Source organism: Jaculus jaculus, chromosome 6, assembly GCF_020740685.1.
Source record: "Jaculus jaculus isolate mJacJac1 chromosome 6, mJacJac1.mat.Y.cur, whole genome shotgun sequence".
NCBI lineage: Eukaryota > Metazoa > Chordata > Mammalia > Rodentia > Dipodidae > Jaculus > Jaculus jaculus.
This window is the reverse complement of record NC_059107.1, coordinates 149,462,498-149,477,399: the sequence shown is the minus strand read 5'-3', so window position 1 is coordinate 149,477,399 and position 14,902 is coordinate 149,462,498. Positions and strand designations below refer to the sequence as shown.

Genomic DNA, 14,902 nt, shown 5'->3' with positions numbered 1-14,902 from the left:
AACAGAAAGACACCATAAATAACATCTATGGAAGGAAAACAGTGTATTTAAGTATAGCCTTTATGTATGGTTTTGTGAATGCTTAAAAAAAAAAAAAAACTTTCTAGGGGGCTGGAGAGATGGTTTAGTAGTTAAGGCAAGTTGCCTGTGAAGCTTAAGGACCCATGTTCAACTCTCCAGATCCCACGTAAGCCATATGCACAAAGGTGAGACAAGTGCAAGGTCACACATGCCCAGCAGGTGACACAAGCGTCTAGAGTTCAATTGCAGTGGCTGAGGCCCTGGCATACCAATTCTCTCTTTCTCTCTAAAAAAAATACTTCTTAGGTTGAAAAACTTTTCCCATTGTAACACATTACTTCACTTTGTATCATTTTGTACTTCATTTGATTCATAGAGTATTTATTGAAAGCATTAAGATGCTTATTCTTTCTCTAACATGAAAGAGTTCAGTAAAAGTCCAATTAGTGGTTAATCCAAAGTAGGGTGTTTTTGTGTGTGTTTTGGTTTGGTTTGCTTTTTGAGGTAGGGTCTTACTCTAGCCCAGACTGACCTGGAATTCTCTATGTAGTCTCAGGCTGGTCTCAAACTCACAGTGATCCTCTTACCTCGGCCTCCTGACTGCTGGGATTAAAGGCGTGCACCACCACGGCCAGCCAAAGCAGTTTATTTTCTTTCTTTTTTTTAATTAATTAATTTATTTATTTGAGAGCAACAGACACAGAGAGAAAGACAGATAGAGGGAGAGAGAGAGAATGGGCGCGCCAGGGCTTCCAGCCTCTGCAAACGAACTCCAGACGCGTGCGCCCCCTTGTGCATCTGGCTAACGTGGGGCCTGGGGAACCGAGCCTCAAACCGGGGTCCTTAGGCTTCATAGGCAAGCGCTTAACCACTAAGCCATCTCTCCACCCCAAAGCAGTTTATTTTCTGAATTATGTCCTCTGGATATTTTTTTTCTCTCCTTTACCTCTTATGTAACAGAATTTTCATCAATAACTTCAATATGAAGAATTCTAACAGCTTGGGTAGAAAAGATCAAATTAGGGCTTGGAAAGATACTTCAGAGGACAGGGTGCTTGCTTGTAAAGTCTGCTGGTCTGGGTTTCAGTCTCCGATATCCATGTAAAGCCAGATGCACAAAGTGGCACATGCATATGGAGTTTGTTTGCAATCCTATCTCTACTCTTTCTCTTGCAAGTAAATAAAAATATTTAAAGAAAAAAGTTTTTAAAGGTGGAATTAATGGTAGCAAAGATTTGGATAGTATCTTTGCTTTGGATCACCTATCCCAGGACATTTTAGCTTTGTACTCTTCCTACCTAAGCAAATTTACCTATTCACTTCATTAATTTTGCATATAGAATGTTGATATTTGTTCTATCCAAGATTTCTCTTGCAGAATTGAGAGTATAGTTGAGTGGATAGAATGTTTGCTTAGCATGTACAAGGCCTTGGATTTGATCCCCAGTGCCCTATAAACTTGGTATAGTAAACTTCTGTAATTTCAGCACTTGGTAGGTAGGGATAGGAGGATTAAAAGGTCATGGTTCTCCTTGGGTGTATCATGAGTTCAAAGCCAGCTTGGGCTACATGAGACCTGGTCTCCACAAAAAAAGTCTTTTGCTAAGCAAAAATGTGAAATTACATGCTTCCCAGTAAACGTTTACCAGTAACAGATTGTTCGTATTTGTGGATAACTTGGGAAACTCGGGTTCTTCTGTGTCATTATGCATCTAGTAACAGCAGCTTCTCTCCCCAAATACTTGCCACTGTGGTGGTGAATTGGGATGGGGATCAGGTGTTTTGAAAGTGATTCTAAACCAAGACAGAAAGATGAGATGAAGTATAAATGTGAGGATAGGAAGTTCATATTTCCTGTTTGTTTACCAATAACATGAGGCTTCCTTAGATGAGATGCTAGAATATTCTTCGTGTCCATGTGAGTATAGTGCTGTGATTCTCCAAGGTCTAAAGATGGTGCTTGTAAAATGTGAAAGTGTCAGACCTAATTATTGCACTTAAGTCACTGATAACTACAGTTGTTAAAAAAATCAGCAAGACATTTTTCATGAAATGATAGCCTCGTAGTGGACAGAGAAAACAGTTCTAGAACAGTGACAGAAATGTTGTGCATCTGCACCGTCTAATATGGCATCTACTGGCCATGGATTTGACGTGTGGCTAATATTGCTAAGCAACTAAATTTTTAAATTTAAAATTTACTTTAGATGGCTGCATGTGGCTTTTGGTTACCATACTGAACCAAGCATTTCTGGAATATGTTTTTTCTTTTTGTTAAGACATAACTACTCTTCTTAATGAACATGTAGCCTATGGGAAAAGCACTCAGACACTTAACCCTAAAAACATACAGAAAGCAAACTAGAGGAAGTAAGATATGCCCAGCTGAGAGGAACAAAATCTAGATTAAATTAACAAGTCAAAACAGTGAGGTTGAACCTTTCAGGGTTGGCATAACTTTTGTATTTATTCTTGGGAAATGCTCTGTTTCCTCACAACAAAAGATGCACAGTAAGTGTTCTTTCCTGACTGCCCCAGAAATTTCCCAGATGTCTGTCATTTGTAGCCCTCATTCATGCTTACCTCATTGAAAAAGTCTGTTGAGTCCCAGCCGCTCCATGAAACCTTTGTTTTCAAATTAACTTCCGCTACCGTCAGAAGTTAATGCCATGTTACATAGCATCTGTTTATTCCTTCCTCTCATTAAATAGAAACTTGAAAATTGGCATTATGGTTTCTCTCACTTTGATTGCAATATCCTCTAGAAAAGTACTCATTCTTTTTCATTTATTTGTTTTTTGAGTCAGGGTCTCATAGCTCAGGTTTGACCCATACTTGCTACTCAGTTGAGGCTACCTCGCACTCCTAAGTCCTTCTGCCTCTGCCTTCCAAATTCTGAGACTACAGGTGTGCACCACCACACCCAGCCCCATATTCTTTCTTTTATTAAGTGTGTGTGTGTGTGCACATGCCAGGGTCTCTTGCTTCTGCAAATGAACTGACATATTGGCTACTTTTTTTGAGCTTGGCTTATGTGGGTGACTGGGGAATTGAATCCAGCTCATCAGGTTTTGCAAACAAGTACCTTTAGCCTCTGAGCCATTTCCCAGACCTCATATTCTTAAGTTCTTTACTCATCCAGTCACTGTATAGGTTGTTTCCATTTTTTCCAGCAAAGTTGTTCTATGTTTTTCAAAATAAAGTATTTTTTTAAATATTTTATATATTTGAGAGAGAGGGAAATAGGCAGAGAGAGAGAGAGAGAGAGAGAATATGGACATGCCAGGGCCTTCTGCCACTACAAACAAACTGCAGATTCATATGCCACTTGGTGTATCTGGCTTACTTGGATACTGGGGAATCTAACTTGGGCTGTCAGGCTTTGTAAGCAAGTACCTTTAACCACTTAGCAACCTCTCTACCCCAAGAAAAGTTTATTTTTTAAATTAAAAACAATTTTTAAAATTTTATGTGTGAGAAAGAGACAATTGGTGTGCCATGGTCTCCAGCCACTGCAGTCAAACTCCAGACATGTGTGCCACCATGTACACGTATGCAACCTTGCACACTTGTGTCACCTTGTGCGTCTGGCTTATGTGGGACCTGAAGAGTTGAACATGCGTCCTTAGGCTGTGTAGCAAGCACCTTAACTACTAAGCCATCTCTCAACTCTAAAAAGTTATTTTTTTTTTATTTATTTGAGGCAAGCACAACAGACTGGCTTTCTTTGTAATGTGAGAAAAGGAGAGGGAGGAAAGAATTGTTGTGCCAGGACAAAGTTATTTTTATATAGGAAATATTTCATTTTAATAGGTAACAATGGAATAAACTCATTTAATTACTTTGATATTTCTTTACATACTTTGAATGTTCATAAGTTAAATCCTTATTAAATTATTTAACGATGATTAGTGTTTTAATTTAGGACTTCATTAAAGTATTTGGAAATTATGCTAGAAGCTTTTAAAAACTATTACAGATGGGCTGGAGAGATGGCTTAGCGGTTAAGTTCTTGCCTGTGAAGCCTAAGGACCCCAGTTCGAGGCTCGATTCCCCAGGACCCACGTTAGCCAGATGCGCAAGGGGGCACACACATCTGGAGTTCGTCTGCAGTGGCTGGAAGCTCTGGTGCATGCCCATTCTCTGTCTGTCTCTTTCTCTCCCTCTCTCTCTGTCACTCTCAAATAAGTAAATAAAAATGAACAAAAGATATTTTAAAAAACCGATTACAATTATGATTTCTGGAATTAATGATTTCTCAGTGAGTGGCGATATAATGATACATTGATATTTTCACTTGTACAGTAACATGATTTTACACTATTGTGTCCCTTCTAAATAATTTCGATTTTTCTTCTCTCTAGGTTTCTGCTTCAGTGTCTTGAGGATCTTGATGCTAATTTAAGAAAATTAAATTCTCGCTTGTTTGTGATTCGTGGACAACCAGCTGATGTGTTTCCTAGACTTTTCAAGGTAACTGAAAAATATATCTGTAAAATAATAATCTTTGTCACACAAGATAACATGTTTGGTAACTAAGAGTGTTTAAATATTTTGGCTTTATTTTGTATATGCATGTCTCTATATGTGTGTATGCTGGGTGTGTTTGTGTGTGTGCAAGTGTTCATGCATGTGAGTACCAGAGCACATGTGGAAGGTAGGGGACAATTTTCAGGTGCTGGTCCTTGCCTTCCACTAGTTTTTTGAGGAAGTATCTCTTTCTCTCTCTCTCTCTCTCTCTCTCTCTCTTCTTCCCATTCTTCTTGTTCACTGCTATGCTTATCAGGCAAGCTGGTCTGTGAACTTCTAGGAAATTCTCCTATCTCCATCTCCCATTTCACCAAGAGTGTCCCGAGCTTATAGAAGCCTGCCAAGGCCTCCAGCTTGTACATGAGGTCTGAGCACCTGCACTTGGGTGTTCAGGCTTCCGTGGCAAGGGCTTTATTCACTGAGCCATTTTAATGGCTTTTTCTTTAGTGACATCAAAAAAAGTTTACAATGAAAATGCTTTTTTTGTATCTTAAACTGCTACTTCCTCTCCCAGAAACAACTATTTAACATTTCTTGTGTGTACATTTAGAAATATCCTTTGCATACATATGAATTTACAAATGTGTGTATCCATATGTTTGTATCCATGTTAATTCCTCCCTTTAACAACCCACATGAAAACATACTGCACCATCTGTTTCTTGCTTTATTCACATAGCCATGTATTTTGGAGCTGGTTCCAAGTTACTTCCTTAGTCTTTACATGGCTCTATATTACATTGTATAGATACGCTTATTTCTTTGGCTGGTTATATCAGTTACTTTTTCATTGCTGTGATACCATACCTGACCAGAGCAACATAAGGAAGGTAAGGGCTTATTTCTGGCTTATAGTTCTGGAGGGAAGTCCATTACAGCAGGGAAAGCATGGCAGGAGCAGGGGGAAGCTGATGTCACATCATCACATCGGCAGGTGAGGCAGGGCTAAAACACCTCAAGGCCTACTTTCATGGCCATGCATGTCTGTTACCCCGGTCCTGTGGAAACCAGTGAATCACTGGGCTCACTGGCCATCTAGTTTGACGGAAGGAAGGAAGGAAGGAAGGAAGGAAGGAAGGAAGGAAGGAAGGAAGGAAGGAAGGAAGGAAGGAAGGAAGGACAGACTGCTAGCTATGGGTATAGACAGGGACACCACGTCAAAGAGACAAGTAGGTGAGCAGTAGAGGACAGCACCAATGTCCTCATGCATGGAGTGCACGCATAGACCATGCATATGCACCACATCACACACAGAGAAAAAAAAAAAGATTGTTCACTGCGGAAACTCTAACTTTGTAGATTTCTAATTTAACCTAGGTATGTGGAAGAGTTCTGACAAAGCAAGCAAGAAATAATGGTGATATTTTATCAACTCATGAATATGGTAGTGTGTGTGGATAAGTGCATCAACCTATCTCCAAACCCATTTGGTATCAGTAAAATGAAGCCTAAGATTTTGGTTTTTATAAAAATCAAAACTTTGTTTTGGAACAAACTTTTTTAGATCACCAGATCTTTTTTGTTCTTTGTGTTGAAGTTACCTCTACCTAGAATAGCATTTTATTTTATCAAACTACCTTCCACTTTTAGATTATTTTTGGTTTTGTCAGTTTGCCAGAGAGCATGGGTTTGAATGTTGACTGTATAATATAGACACATGAATATGTTAGTGTATACACATTGAGAATTTATTACTTTATTCTGATTTTTCCTTTACCTACCTGTAATGTAGACTGCATCAAAATATCACTTATGAAACTTCCCTTTCAGATTTATTTACTATGCTAGATCCATAGAAATTTATTTTTATTTTTTGAGTGTATATGTGTATGATATGCACCTGTGTGTATGCATACATGTATTCCTGTTTGCAAGTACATAGTCTGTGTATACAAGTGCTCATGCTAGTGTGTATGCATACACATGCACACGCGCACCAAGGTTGGCATCGGGTGGCTCCCTCAGTCGCTCTCCACCTTATTTACTGAAGCAGGATTCCTCCCTCAAACGCAATCTGACTGTGGCTAGTTGAGCCTGTGGATGCCTCCTGGGCTCGGGACTTCAGAGGGGCTGCCATACTCGCCCAGCATTTATTTGGGAGTGACCTGGGGATTTGTATTGTTATCCTCTTGCTTGCATGGCAAATACTTTATCCACTGAGCCATCTCTGTACCCCTAATTTCATTTTTGTAATGCTTTGTGTGTATTTTTTTTGTTTTGAATTCTACATACATGCAGGTTTTTTTTTTTCTACAAATCTAAAAAGGTACACACCTAAAATGGTCTTCTCTTCCATACCTATGCTTCATACCCAGAGTTTCTCTGAAGGAGAACATTCTTTTGTCAGTGGCTAGCTGACTCAAAATTTATAAGAGCAGTGTAAAAAAAAAAAAAAAAAACACCATTGGAAGCAGCCTTTGATCTATGATGGTGTGTTGTTACATGCTCAGTTAAATAATGGTAGAATACAGGTAAGATTTTCTTTGTGAAATAAGAATGTTTCAGAATTTAAAAACTTAACTACTTTCTTGAGACAATCACATAGTTCTTTTAAGTCATAATCTCTTTATTTAAAGTATCCATAAAGAGACCTGTGTATTACTAGTTTCAAATTTTCTACCATTACAATTTAAAAATTTTTTTATGTATCTATTTGAGAGAGAAAGAGAATGGGCACACCAGGACCTGTAGCCACTACAAACTCGAGATGCATTTGCCACCTTGTGCATCTGGCTTTACATGGGTACTGGGGAAACAAACCCAGATCCTTAAGCTTTGCAGGCAAGTGCCTTAACCTCCGAGCCATCACTCCAGCCCCAACATTAGCATTTTTAATAGTCAAAAATAAAATGTTTATATACTCAGATTATTTCTTTGCAAAACAGTTTGTGTCACATCAACTATCAAAGGTTTGTTAAAGAACAGTTCAGCAGACATAAAGTCAGGTGTTCAGTTTCTCTATGAACTTGAGCAAGCTCCTTTTTTTTTTTTTAGTTTTTTAAAAAATATTTTATTTGGACTGGAAGGATGGCTTGGTACTGGAGAATAGAACCTGAGTCCTTAGGCTTTGCAGGCAAGTGTCTTAACCACTAAGCCATTTCTTCATCTATGCAAGATCTTATTAAAAAAAATAGAGATTTCAATCAAAATGTCAGACTCAGGCTAGGAAGATGGCGAAGCAGTTAAAGGTACTTGCTTGCAAAGCCTCCTGGCCTGGGGTTTTGTTCCTCAGTACCCATGTAAAGCCAGATGTACAAATAACACATGCATCTGGAGTTCATTTGCAGTGGCAAGAGGACCTGGTGTGCACATATTCATTCATGTATTGTCTCCCCCAAATAAGTATTTTTTAAATGCCAAACTTAGGTTGTTTTGAGACTCAAATGAGACACTCTTAAGGTATAGAAGCTGGTTTTGAGCATATTGCTAGATTGGCCAATGCTTCATATGATGCCTGGAATCTAGTTAGTATATATTTGTCACTTAGGTATTTGCAGGTATTTTCAAGTTGATAACTTGTATATTTTCATCCCATATATTTGAAGTTTGACTTACATGTAATTTTTTCATATGTAGATTTTGAGCTTTTCACATAAAACTGAAATGTATTGTTGCTCCCTCCTCTTGTTTTAGGAATGGAACATTACTAAACTTTCGATCGAGTATGATTCTGAGCCATTTGGAAAGGAACGAGATGCAGCTATTAAGAAACTGGCTACTGAAGCTGGAGTGGAAGTCATTGTACGAATTTCACATACCTTATATGACTTAGACAAGTAAGGTTTTGTTTTTTCCTTATGAGAAAATACATATAACACCACTTATCATTTTTAAGTTCACAGTTAGGTGGTTTCTAAATACATAGACAAGTGTTAACAGGTATGACATACGGTTGTAAAATGGAAACAAGATCTAGAGCTGTAGAAGAATTAAAGGGATAGCTGTGTCAAACCCACTAGCATTTTACTTCGCTGCTGTGATTGTTGTTCACTCAGTAATAATGTACCAAAATTATAGATACAGTGCATAAGATAAAATTAGGTAGCATCTAAGGGGTTTTTGTTGTTGTTGTTTGATTGCTTAAAGTTTCTTAAAATTTATTATTATTATTTAGTTATTTGAGAGAAAAGCAAAAAGAGAGGGAAAGAATGAGCATACCAGGGCCTCCAGCCACTGCAAACAAACTCCAGATGCATGTGCCACCTTGTGCATCTGGCTTACATGGGTCCTGAGAAATCGAACCTGGGTCCTTTGGCTTTGCAGGTAAATGCCTTAACTGCTAAGCCATGTCTCCAGCCCTGGTTGAAGTGTTTTTTATTGAGGTGGGAAGGTGAGATAGGGTCTCACTCTAGCCCAGGCTGACCTGGAACTCATTCTGTAGCCTCAGACTGGTCTCAAACTCACAGCAATCTTCCTATCTCAGCCTTTCCAATGAGCCACCACCCTTGGTTTAACTAAGCTTAAAACTAGTACTATTACAAAATTTTATTTGGCCATCATCTCAGCCTACTGTGATCTTGCCTTTTTGGACCATCAGTACTATTAAATATATATATATAAATATAGTTTATATGATACATGTACCTTGACATTTTGTGTGATCACCTTACTTTTTATGTATTCTATCTTTTTATCTAGATCCTATGAAAACTGAATTTGACATAATTACCTGGCCATAGTCTTCTGAATGTTGGCATAATACCATATTGCTTAGTAGATCCATTGAAGCAGTAGTTAGTGTCTTTACATATTTGGGGTAACAAAGATTCTATGACCAAATTTCAGTTTAGGAAGTATCTATTATATGGTATGAGTTTTAGAAGGTTCATAAAAATCTTAAATTTACTAAAATTTTGACATGGAGTTATCTTTACAAATTCTGAAGGCTCACAATTTATGTACCTTTTAAATGATTTTCCTTAAGTTATTTGTGCATTTATCAAGTTAATGAAAACTAATTCTGTAAGTAACATGACACTAATTTTATTCTTGTTTCCAAGTGGATGAAAAAAGTTACAATTTGGTATGGACAAGTGTCTTACTTGATGTTAAGCATTGATAATAACACTTGCCTTATAGTTCGCTAGACTTCTTAATTTTGCATGATTGTAAGGAGACAAAACAGACTAAAAGAAATTAATTCTAAATAGTTCACACAACTGTACATAAAATTGGTTTTCATTATAATGATTGTGAATATATACCAAAGCAATCTATTAAATACTTTATATGCAATGCACAGAAAATTTTTTGTAAGATTTTCATTTTGCTTTTATGTAATTAAGATATCATTGGTATCTCTTGCAGTAGCATTACATTCAGCAAAATTCATTATTACCCTGTGAATAAGCTCAAAATATACCAAAACAAAATTTGGTCATAGCAGAGATAATAGCTTTTCATTGATTACTTTCTATACACATAGTTGATAACAATTATTCATGGCATAACAATACATGGATAGACATTCTTTATTCATTAAAATGTGACTTGATTAATGATATAAGCAAATGGAAATAAGTATGTAAGGTGCTTACATTTAAATAATTTAATTTGGACTTGGTATATCTTTCCTTATCTCTGAAGGAGACATTCCAAAAGCCCTACTAGATACCCAAAACCACTGATACAACTAAACCCTTTATATACTGTTTTGACCTGTATGTGCACACCTGTGATAAAGTTTATAAGTTTGGCATAGTAAGATACTAGTAATCATAAAATTGAATAATTACAATAGTATATAAAAATGATTTGGGGCTGTAGAGATGGCTTAGCAGGTAAGTGCTTGCCTGTGAAGCCTAAGGACCCCGCTTCAAGGCTCGGTTCCCCAGGTCCCACGTTAGCCAGATGCACAGGGGGGCGCACATGTCGAGTTCCTTTGCAGTGGCTGGAGGCCCTGGCGTGACCATTCTCTCTCTCTCCCTCTATCTGTCTTTCTCCCTGTGTCTGTCGCTCTCAAATAAATAAAGAAAAAATGAACAAAAAATTATTTTTAAAAAATGATTTTATATGAATCTGTCCTTTTTCAATAAAAAATAAAGATTAATATTAATATAGTTTTACCACAGTTGAACAAGAATAACTGAACTCATGAAAACAAAAGCCCAAGACAGGAGACGACTACCACTACTGCTGCTGCTGCTGCTAGTGACGTACATATGCAGCAGTCTTTAATGAGAATATGGACATGTTAGAAAATGACAAGTACTTGTTACTACAGCAATTCAGAATCCTAACTAATAAAACTTGCTTGAGAAAGTGAGGAGTTAGAGGCCAAAGGATAAAAAGTAGCAGATAAAAAGTATGAGCAAGTGCTGGAGAGATGGCTTAGTGGTTAAGCGCTTGCCTGTGAAGCCTAAGGACCCCGGTTCGAGGCTCGGTTCCCCAGGTCCCACGTTAGCCAGATGCACAAGGGGGCGCACGTGTCTGGAGTTTGTTTGCAGTGGCTGGAGGCCCTGGTGCGCCCATTCTCGCTCTCTCTCTCTCTGCCTATTTCTCTGTCTATAGCTCTCAAATAAATAAGTAAAAAATAAAAACATTTTTAAAAAAGGATGAGCAAGTCTAGAACTACACGGTGCAACATGAAGACCATAGTAAAGATTTGTGCTAAATAAGTAGATGCCAACTACTCTGTTCACTTGAGACTAGAGATGTGTTGATTTGTTTCAAATATGAACTGTCTTACTATCTGTATCTTACCTCTAACATCATGTTATAAGTCTCAAATATACTCAACAAATTTTTATTTTACTGGTTATTCCTTGGTATAATTGCCAGCCTGATTTAGTTTTTACTGATGCCTGTGAGGTTCCTTGAATTGAGTCATAATTAGTTTTTCACATGTCTATGTGTATTTTTTGTTACAGACTATAGGCTAGTTTATCCACCTGTAAGGCCTTAATATTCATTATCTTAAAGATTTTGGTATTTGCATTCCATATATGTTTTTTTTTTAAAAAAATATTAGTCTGTTTTATTTATTTTCAAGTAGAGAGAGGAGAGACTAAGAACGAGAATGGGTGTACCAGGGCCTCTTGCCACCGTAAACGAACTCCCGACACATGTGCCACTTAACTGCTGAGCCCTCTCTCCAGCCCTGTATACCATAGTTCTTGACACCTATACCTCAGAAATAGAAATAGGATGATTTTTAGACTCATTAACCATTTGAATATATTTTCTAGTAATATGGGAAGCTAACATTCTGGAAGACTTAAGAAACACATTTTTCTGATATTAAGCTTTTTTTTTTTTTTTTAAACAGTATGTTAACCAAAATGTTTTGTCATTTTTTTTTACTAACTGTATTTTATTAACTGTTGTAAAAGGATCATAGAACTCAATGGTGGACAACCTCCTTTAACTTATAAGAGATTTCAGACTCTCATCAGCAAAATGGAACCATTAGAGATACCAGTAGAGACAATTACTTCAGAAATAATAGAAAAGTGCACAACTCCTCTGTCTGATGACCATGATGAGAAATACGGAGTTCCTTCACTGGAAGAGCTAGGTGTGTATAAAATGTAATAAACATGAAGCTTAAGTGTTAATAGGGGCTGGGGAGATGGCTTAGTGGGTAAAGTGCTTACTGAGCAAGCCTGATGACCCAAATTCGGATCCAGAGAACCATGTAAATCTGGACGTGTAGCATAAGCATCTGTAGTCCAGTATGGTCATGGCAAAAAGGGAGGAGGAGTCAGGAAAAGCCTGAAGCTGGCAGGCTAACCATCCTGGTAAATGCAGTGTTGAACAGTAGGAGAGACACTGCCTCAAAAACAAGGTGGAAGAGGACCAGCACTTGAAATTGTCCTCTGATCTACACATGTATCATGTGCATGTCCACATTTGCACATATGAACAAATATGTATCATACACACGGGCACACAATATAATAAAAACAAGTTAATCATAAACCACTTAGAAAATTTCACTTCTGATTTTACCATGAATATTATTCCTGTTTAGGAGAAAAAAAGAAAGGCAACAATAAGAATAGAAACTCATAAACTAAAAAATCTGTACATTATGTTTTGTATAACTTTATAACCTGGTTATCATGTGAAGTTATGCATCCTGAAGAATAGGAACCACATCACATTCTCTCTAAGTCAGGGCCTATGTAGAACTTCAGGTTGTTATTCTGCTCTTGTGTTTCTTTTCTACAGAGTAATTATCTTTCCTTAATTACTATGATCAGATAAAATTGTCTTAGTTACAGAATAATAATTTCTTTTTCTTTCTCTTTTCTACGTAGGGTTTGATACAGATGGTTTGTCCTCCGCTGTGTGGCCTGGAGGAGAAACAGAAGCGCTCACACGTTTGGAAAGACATTTGGAAAGAAAAGTATGATCATCGAGACCGTGCAGCCCTGCTCATGTTTCCTGGCACCTCAACAATTATTTCACATTCTTTTAGACAAGATCAGGCACAGTCAGGGTGATATGGGTAGAGACTATTTCACTCTCTTTTATTTCATCGAAGAGAGAATGCATATGAGTATAACAGCCCCTCTTGTCACTGTAGACGGACTCCAGATGCAGGCACCATATTGTTCATCTGGATTTATGTGGGTATTAGGGAATCAAACCCAGGCTGTCAGGCTTTGCAAGCAAGCACCTTTAACCACTGAGCCATCACTCCAGTCCTCATTCTCTTTTAACAACAACAAAAAATACACCACTGAAAAAGGAGGGTTAACAGAAGTAGTTAAAATAGCATAAACCTAATTGTCTGAAAATTAACATCAAGCTCATAATTTAAATGACCTAGCTTCAAGCCAGATGAGGGTTTTTCCTATTGCAGTCTTACCCTCAAGAAATCTGTCCCAAGACTGCATTGGATTTCTGATACCAAATAATACCAAACCCTTCTTTCTTCTATAAACATACCCATGATAAAGGTTTATTATTTTTATAGAAGTCACTCAAATATTCTCATACATATATATTTCAGGCCTTGATCATGTCCATCTAACCTTGTCTTCACACACCTGCACATACCCTTTTTATTTCCTAGTAGCCCTTACTCTTGCACTTTCTGGCCAATTGGGATTTTTTTGTTTGTTTGTTTTCAAGGTAGTGTCTTTCTCTAGCCCAGGCTGACTTGTAACTCACCCAGGCTGTCCTCAGACTCATAGCAATCTACCTACTTCAGCCTCCTGAGTGCTGGGATTAAAGGCATGTGCCACCATGCAGGATACTTTCAGATCAGTTTTAATAAAAAGTTTACTGTGTAATTTAGGCACATGAAGACATTAGCAACAATAACTAATAACAGAATAGAGAATAACCCATATCATAATAAAAGTTATTTAAAGCCTACAAATTAACTTATTTCTGGAATTTTCCTTTTAATATTTTCTAATTGTGGTTGGTTGATGATGAGTATTTGAAACCCTCAGAAATGAAACTGGACAAAAGGGGGCGGGGCTATTGTCCTTTACCTCTACCTCAGTGTCACAGAGAGTGAAGGTGCTTTAAGCCTTATGCTGGCATTTGAAGGTGATTTCACATGTGTGTGTGCTGCACAGGGAGGGCTAAAACAAAGAATGCTCACCATTGTTAATTCCAGAAAGACATTCCTCGAGAACCATGACTTTTTAAAAACCTCAGACTTGAGCATGGGCAAGGTAGTCATTGTAACCCTCTGTGTTTCAGGCTTGGGTGGCAAATTTTGAAAGACCTCGGATGAATGCAAATTCCCTGCTTGCAAGCCCCACTGGACTCAGTCCTTATCTTCGATTTGGTTGTTTGTCGTGTCGCCTGTTTTATTTCAAACTAACAGATCTCTACAAAAAGGTATTATCTAAGATTAGAGTATATCCTTTGAAATACTGTATTTTTTTCTTTATTTTGAGGTAGGTTCTCACTCCAGTCCAGGGTAGCCTGGAGTTCACTACATAGTCTTAGTCTGGCCTTGATGGCACAGTGATCCTCCTACCAAGGGCTTCAGAGTACTGTGATTAATGATGTGCTTGAAATACTTATTTTTAAAATTGCTGATAATAGTTCTTTGTTTTTCAATTGCAGGTGAAGAAAAACAGTTCCCCACCCCTTTCTCTTTATGGGCAACTACTATGGCGTGAATTTTTCTATACAGCAGCGACAAATAACCCCCGCTTTGATAAAATGGAAGGAAACCCCATCTGTGTTCAGATCCCTTGGGATAAGAATCCCGAGGCCTTAGCCAAGTGGGCAGAAGGCCGGACAGGCTTTCCGTGGATTGATGCCATCATGACACAGCTTCGTCAGGAAGGCTGGATTCACCATTTAGCTAGGCATGCAGTTGCTTGCTTTCTGACAAGAGGTGACTTATGGATTAGTTGGGAAGAAGGAATGAAGGTAA

General features: G+C 37.8%; 1 protein-coding gene across 2 annotated transcripts in view; it reads left to right on the top strand.

Annotated features, from left to right (window-relative positions):
• Cry1 (cryptochrome circadian regulator 1) overlaps nucleotides 1-14,902 on the top strand; it is a 63,886-nt gene that overhangs the window by 37,652 nt on the left and 11,332 nt on the right. For both annotated transcript variants that reach the window (XM_045153346.1, XM_045153347.1), the window contains 6 exons: nucleotides 4,386-4,494; nucleotides 8,185-8,327; nucleotides 11,883-12,067; nucleotides 12,813-12,901; nucleotides 14,215-14,355; nucleotides 14,587-14,898. In XM_045153346.1, coding sequence (XP_045009281.1) covers nucleotides 4,386-4,494; nucleotides 8,185-8,327; nucleotides 11,883-12,067; nucleotides 12,813-12,901; nucleotides 14,215-14,355; nucleotides 14,587-14,898 — 979 coding nt within the window. The remainder of the gene's footprint in view (nucleotides 1-4,385; nucleotides 4,495-8,184; nucleotides 8,328-11,882; nucleotides 12,068-12,812; nucleotides 12,902-14,214; nucleotides 14,356-14,586; nucleotides 14,899-14,902) is intronic.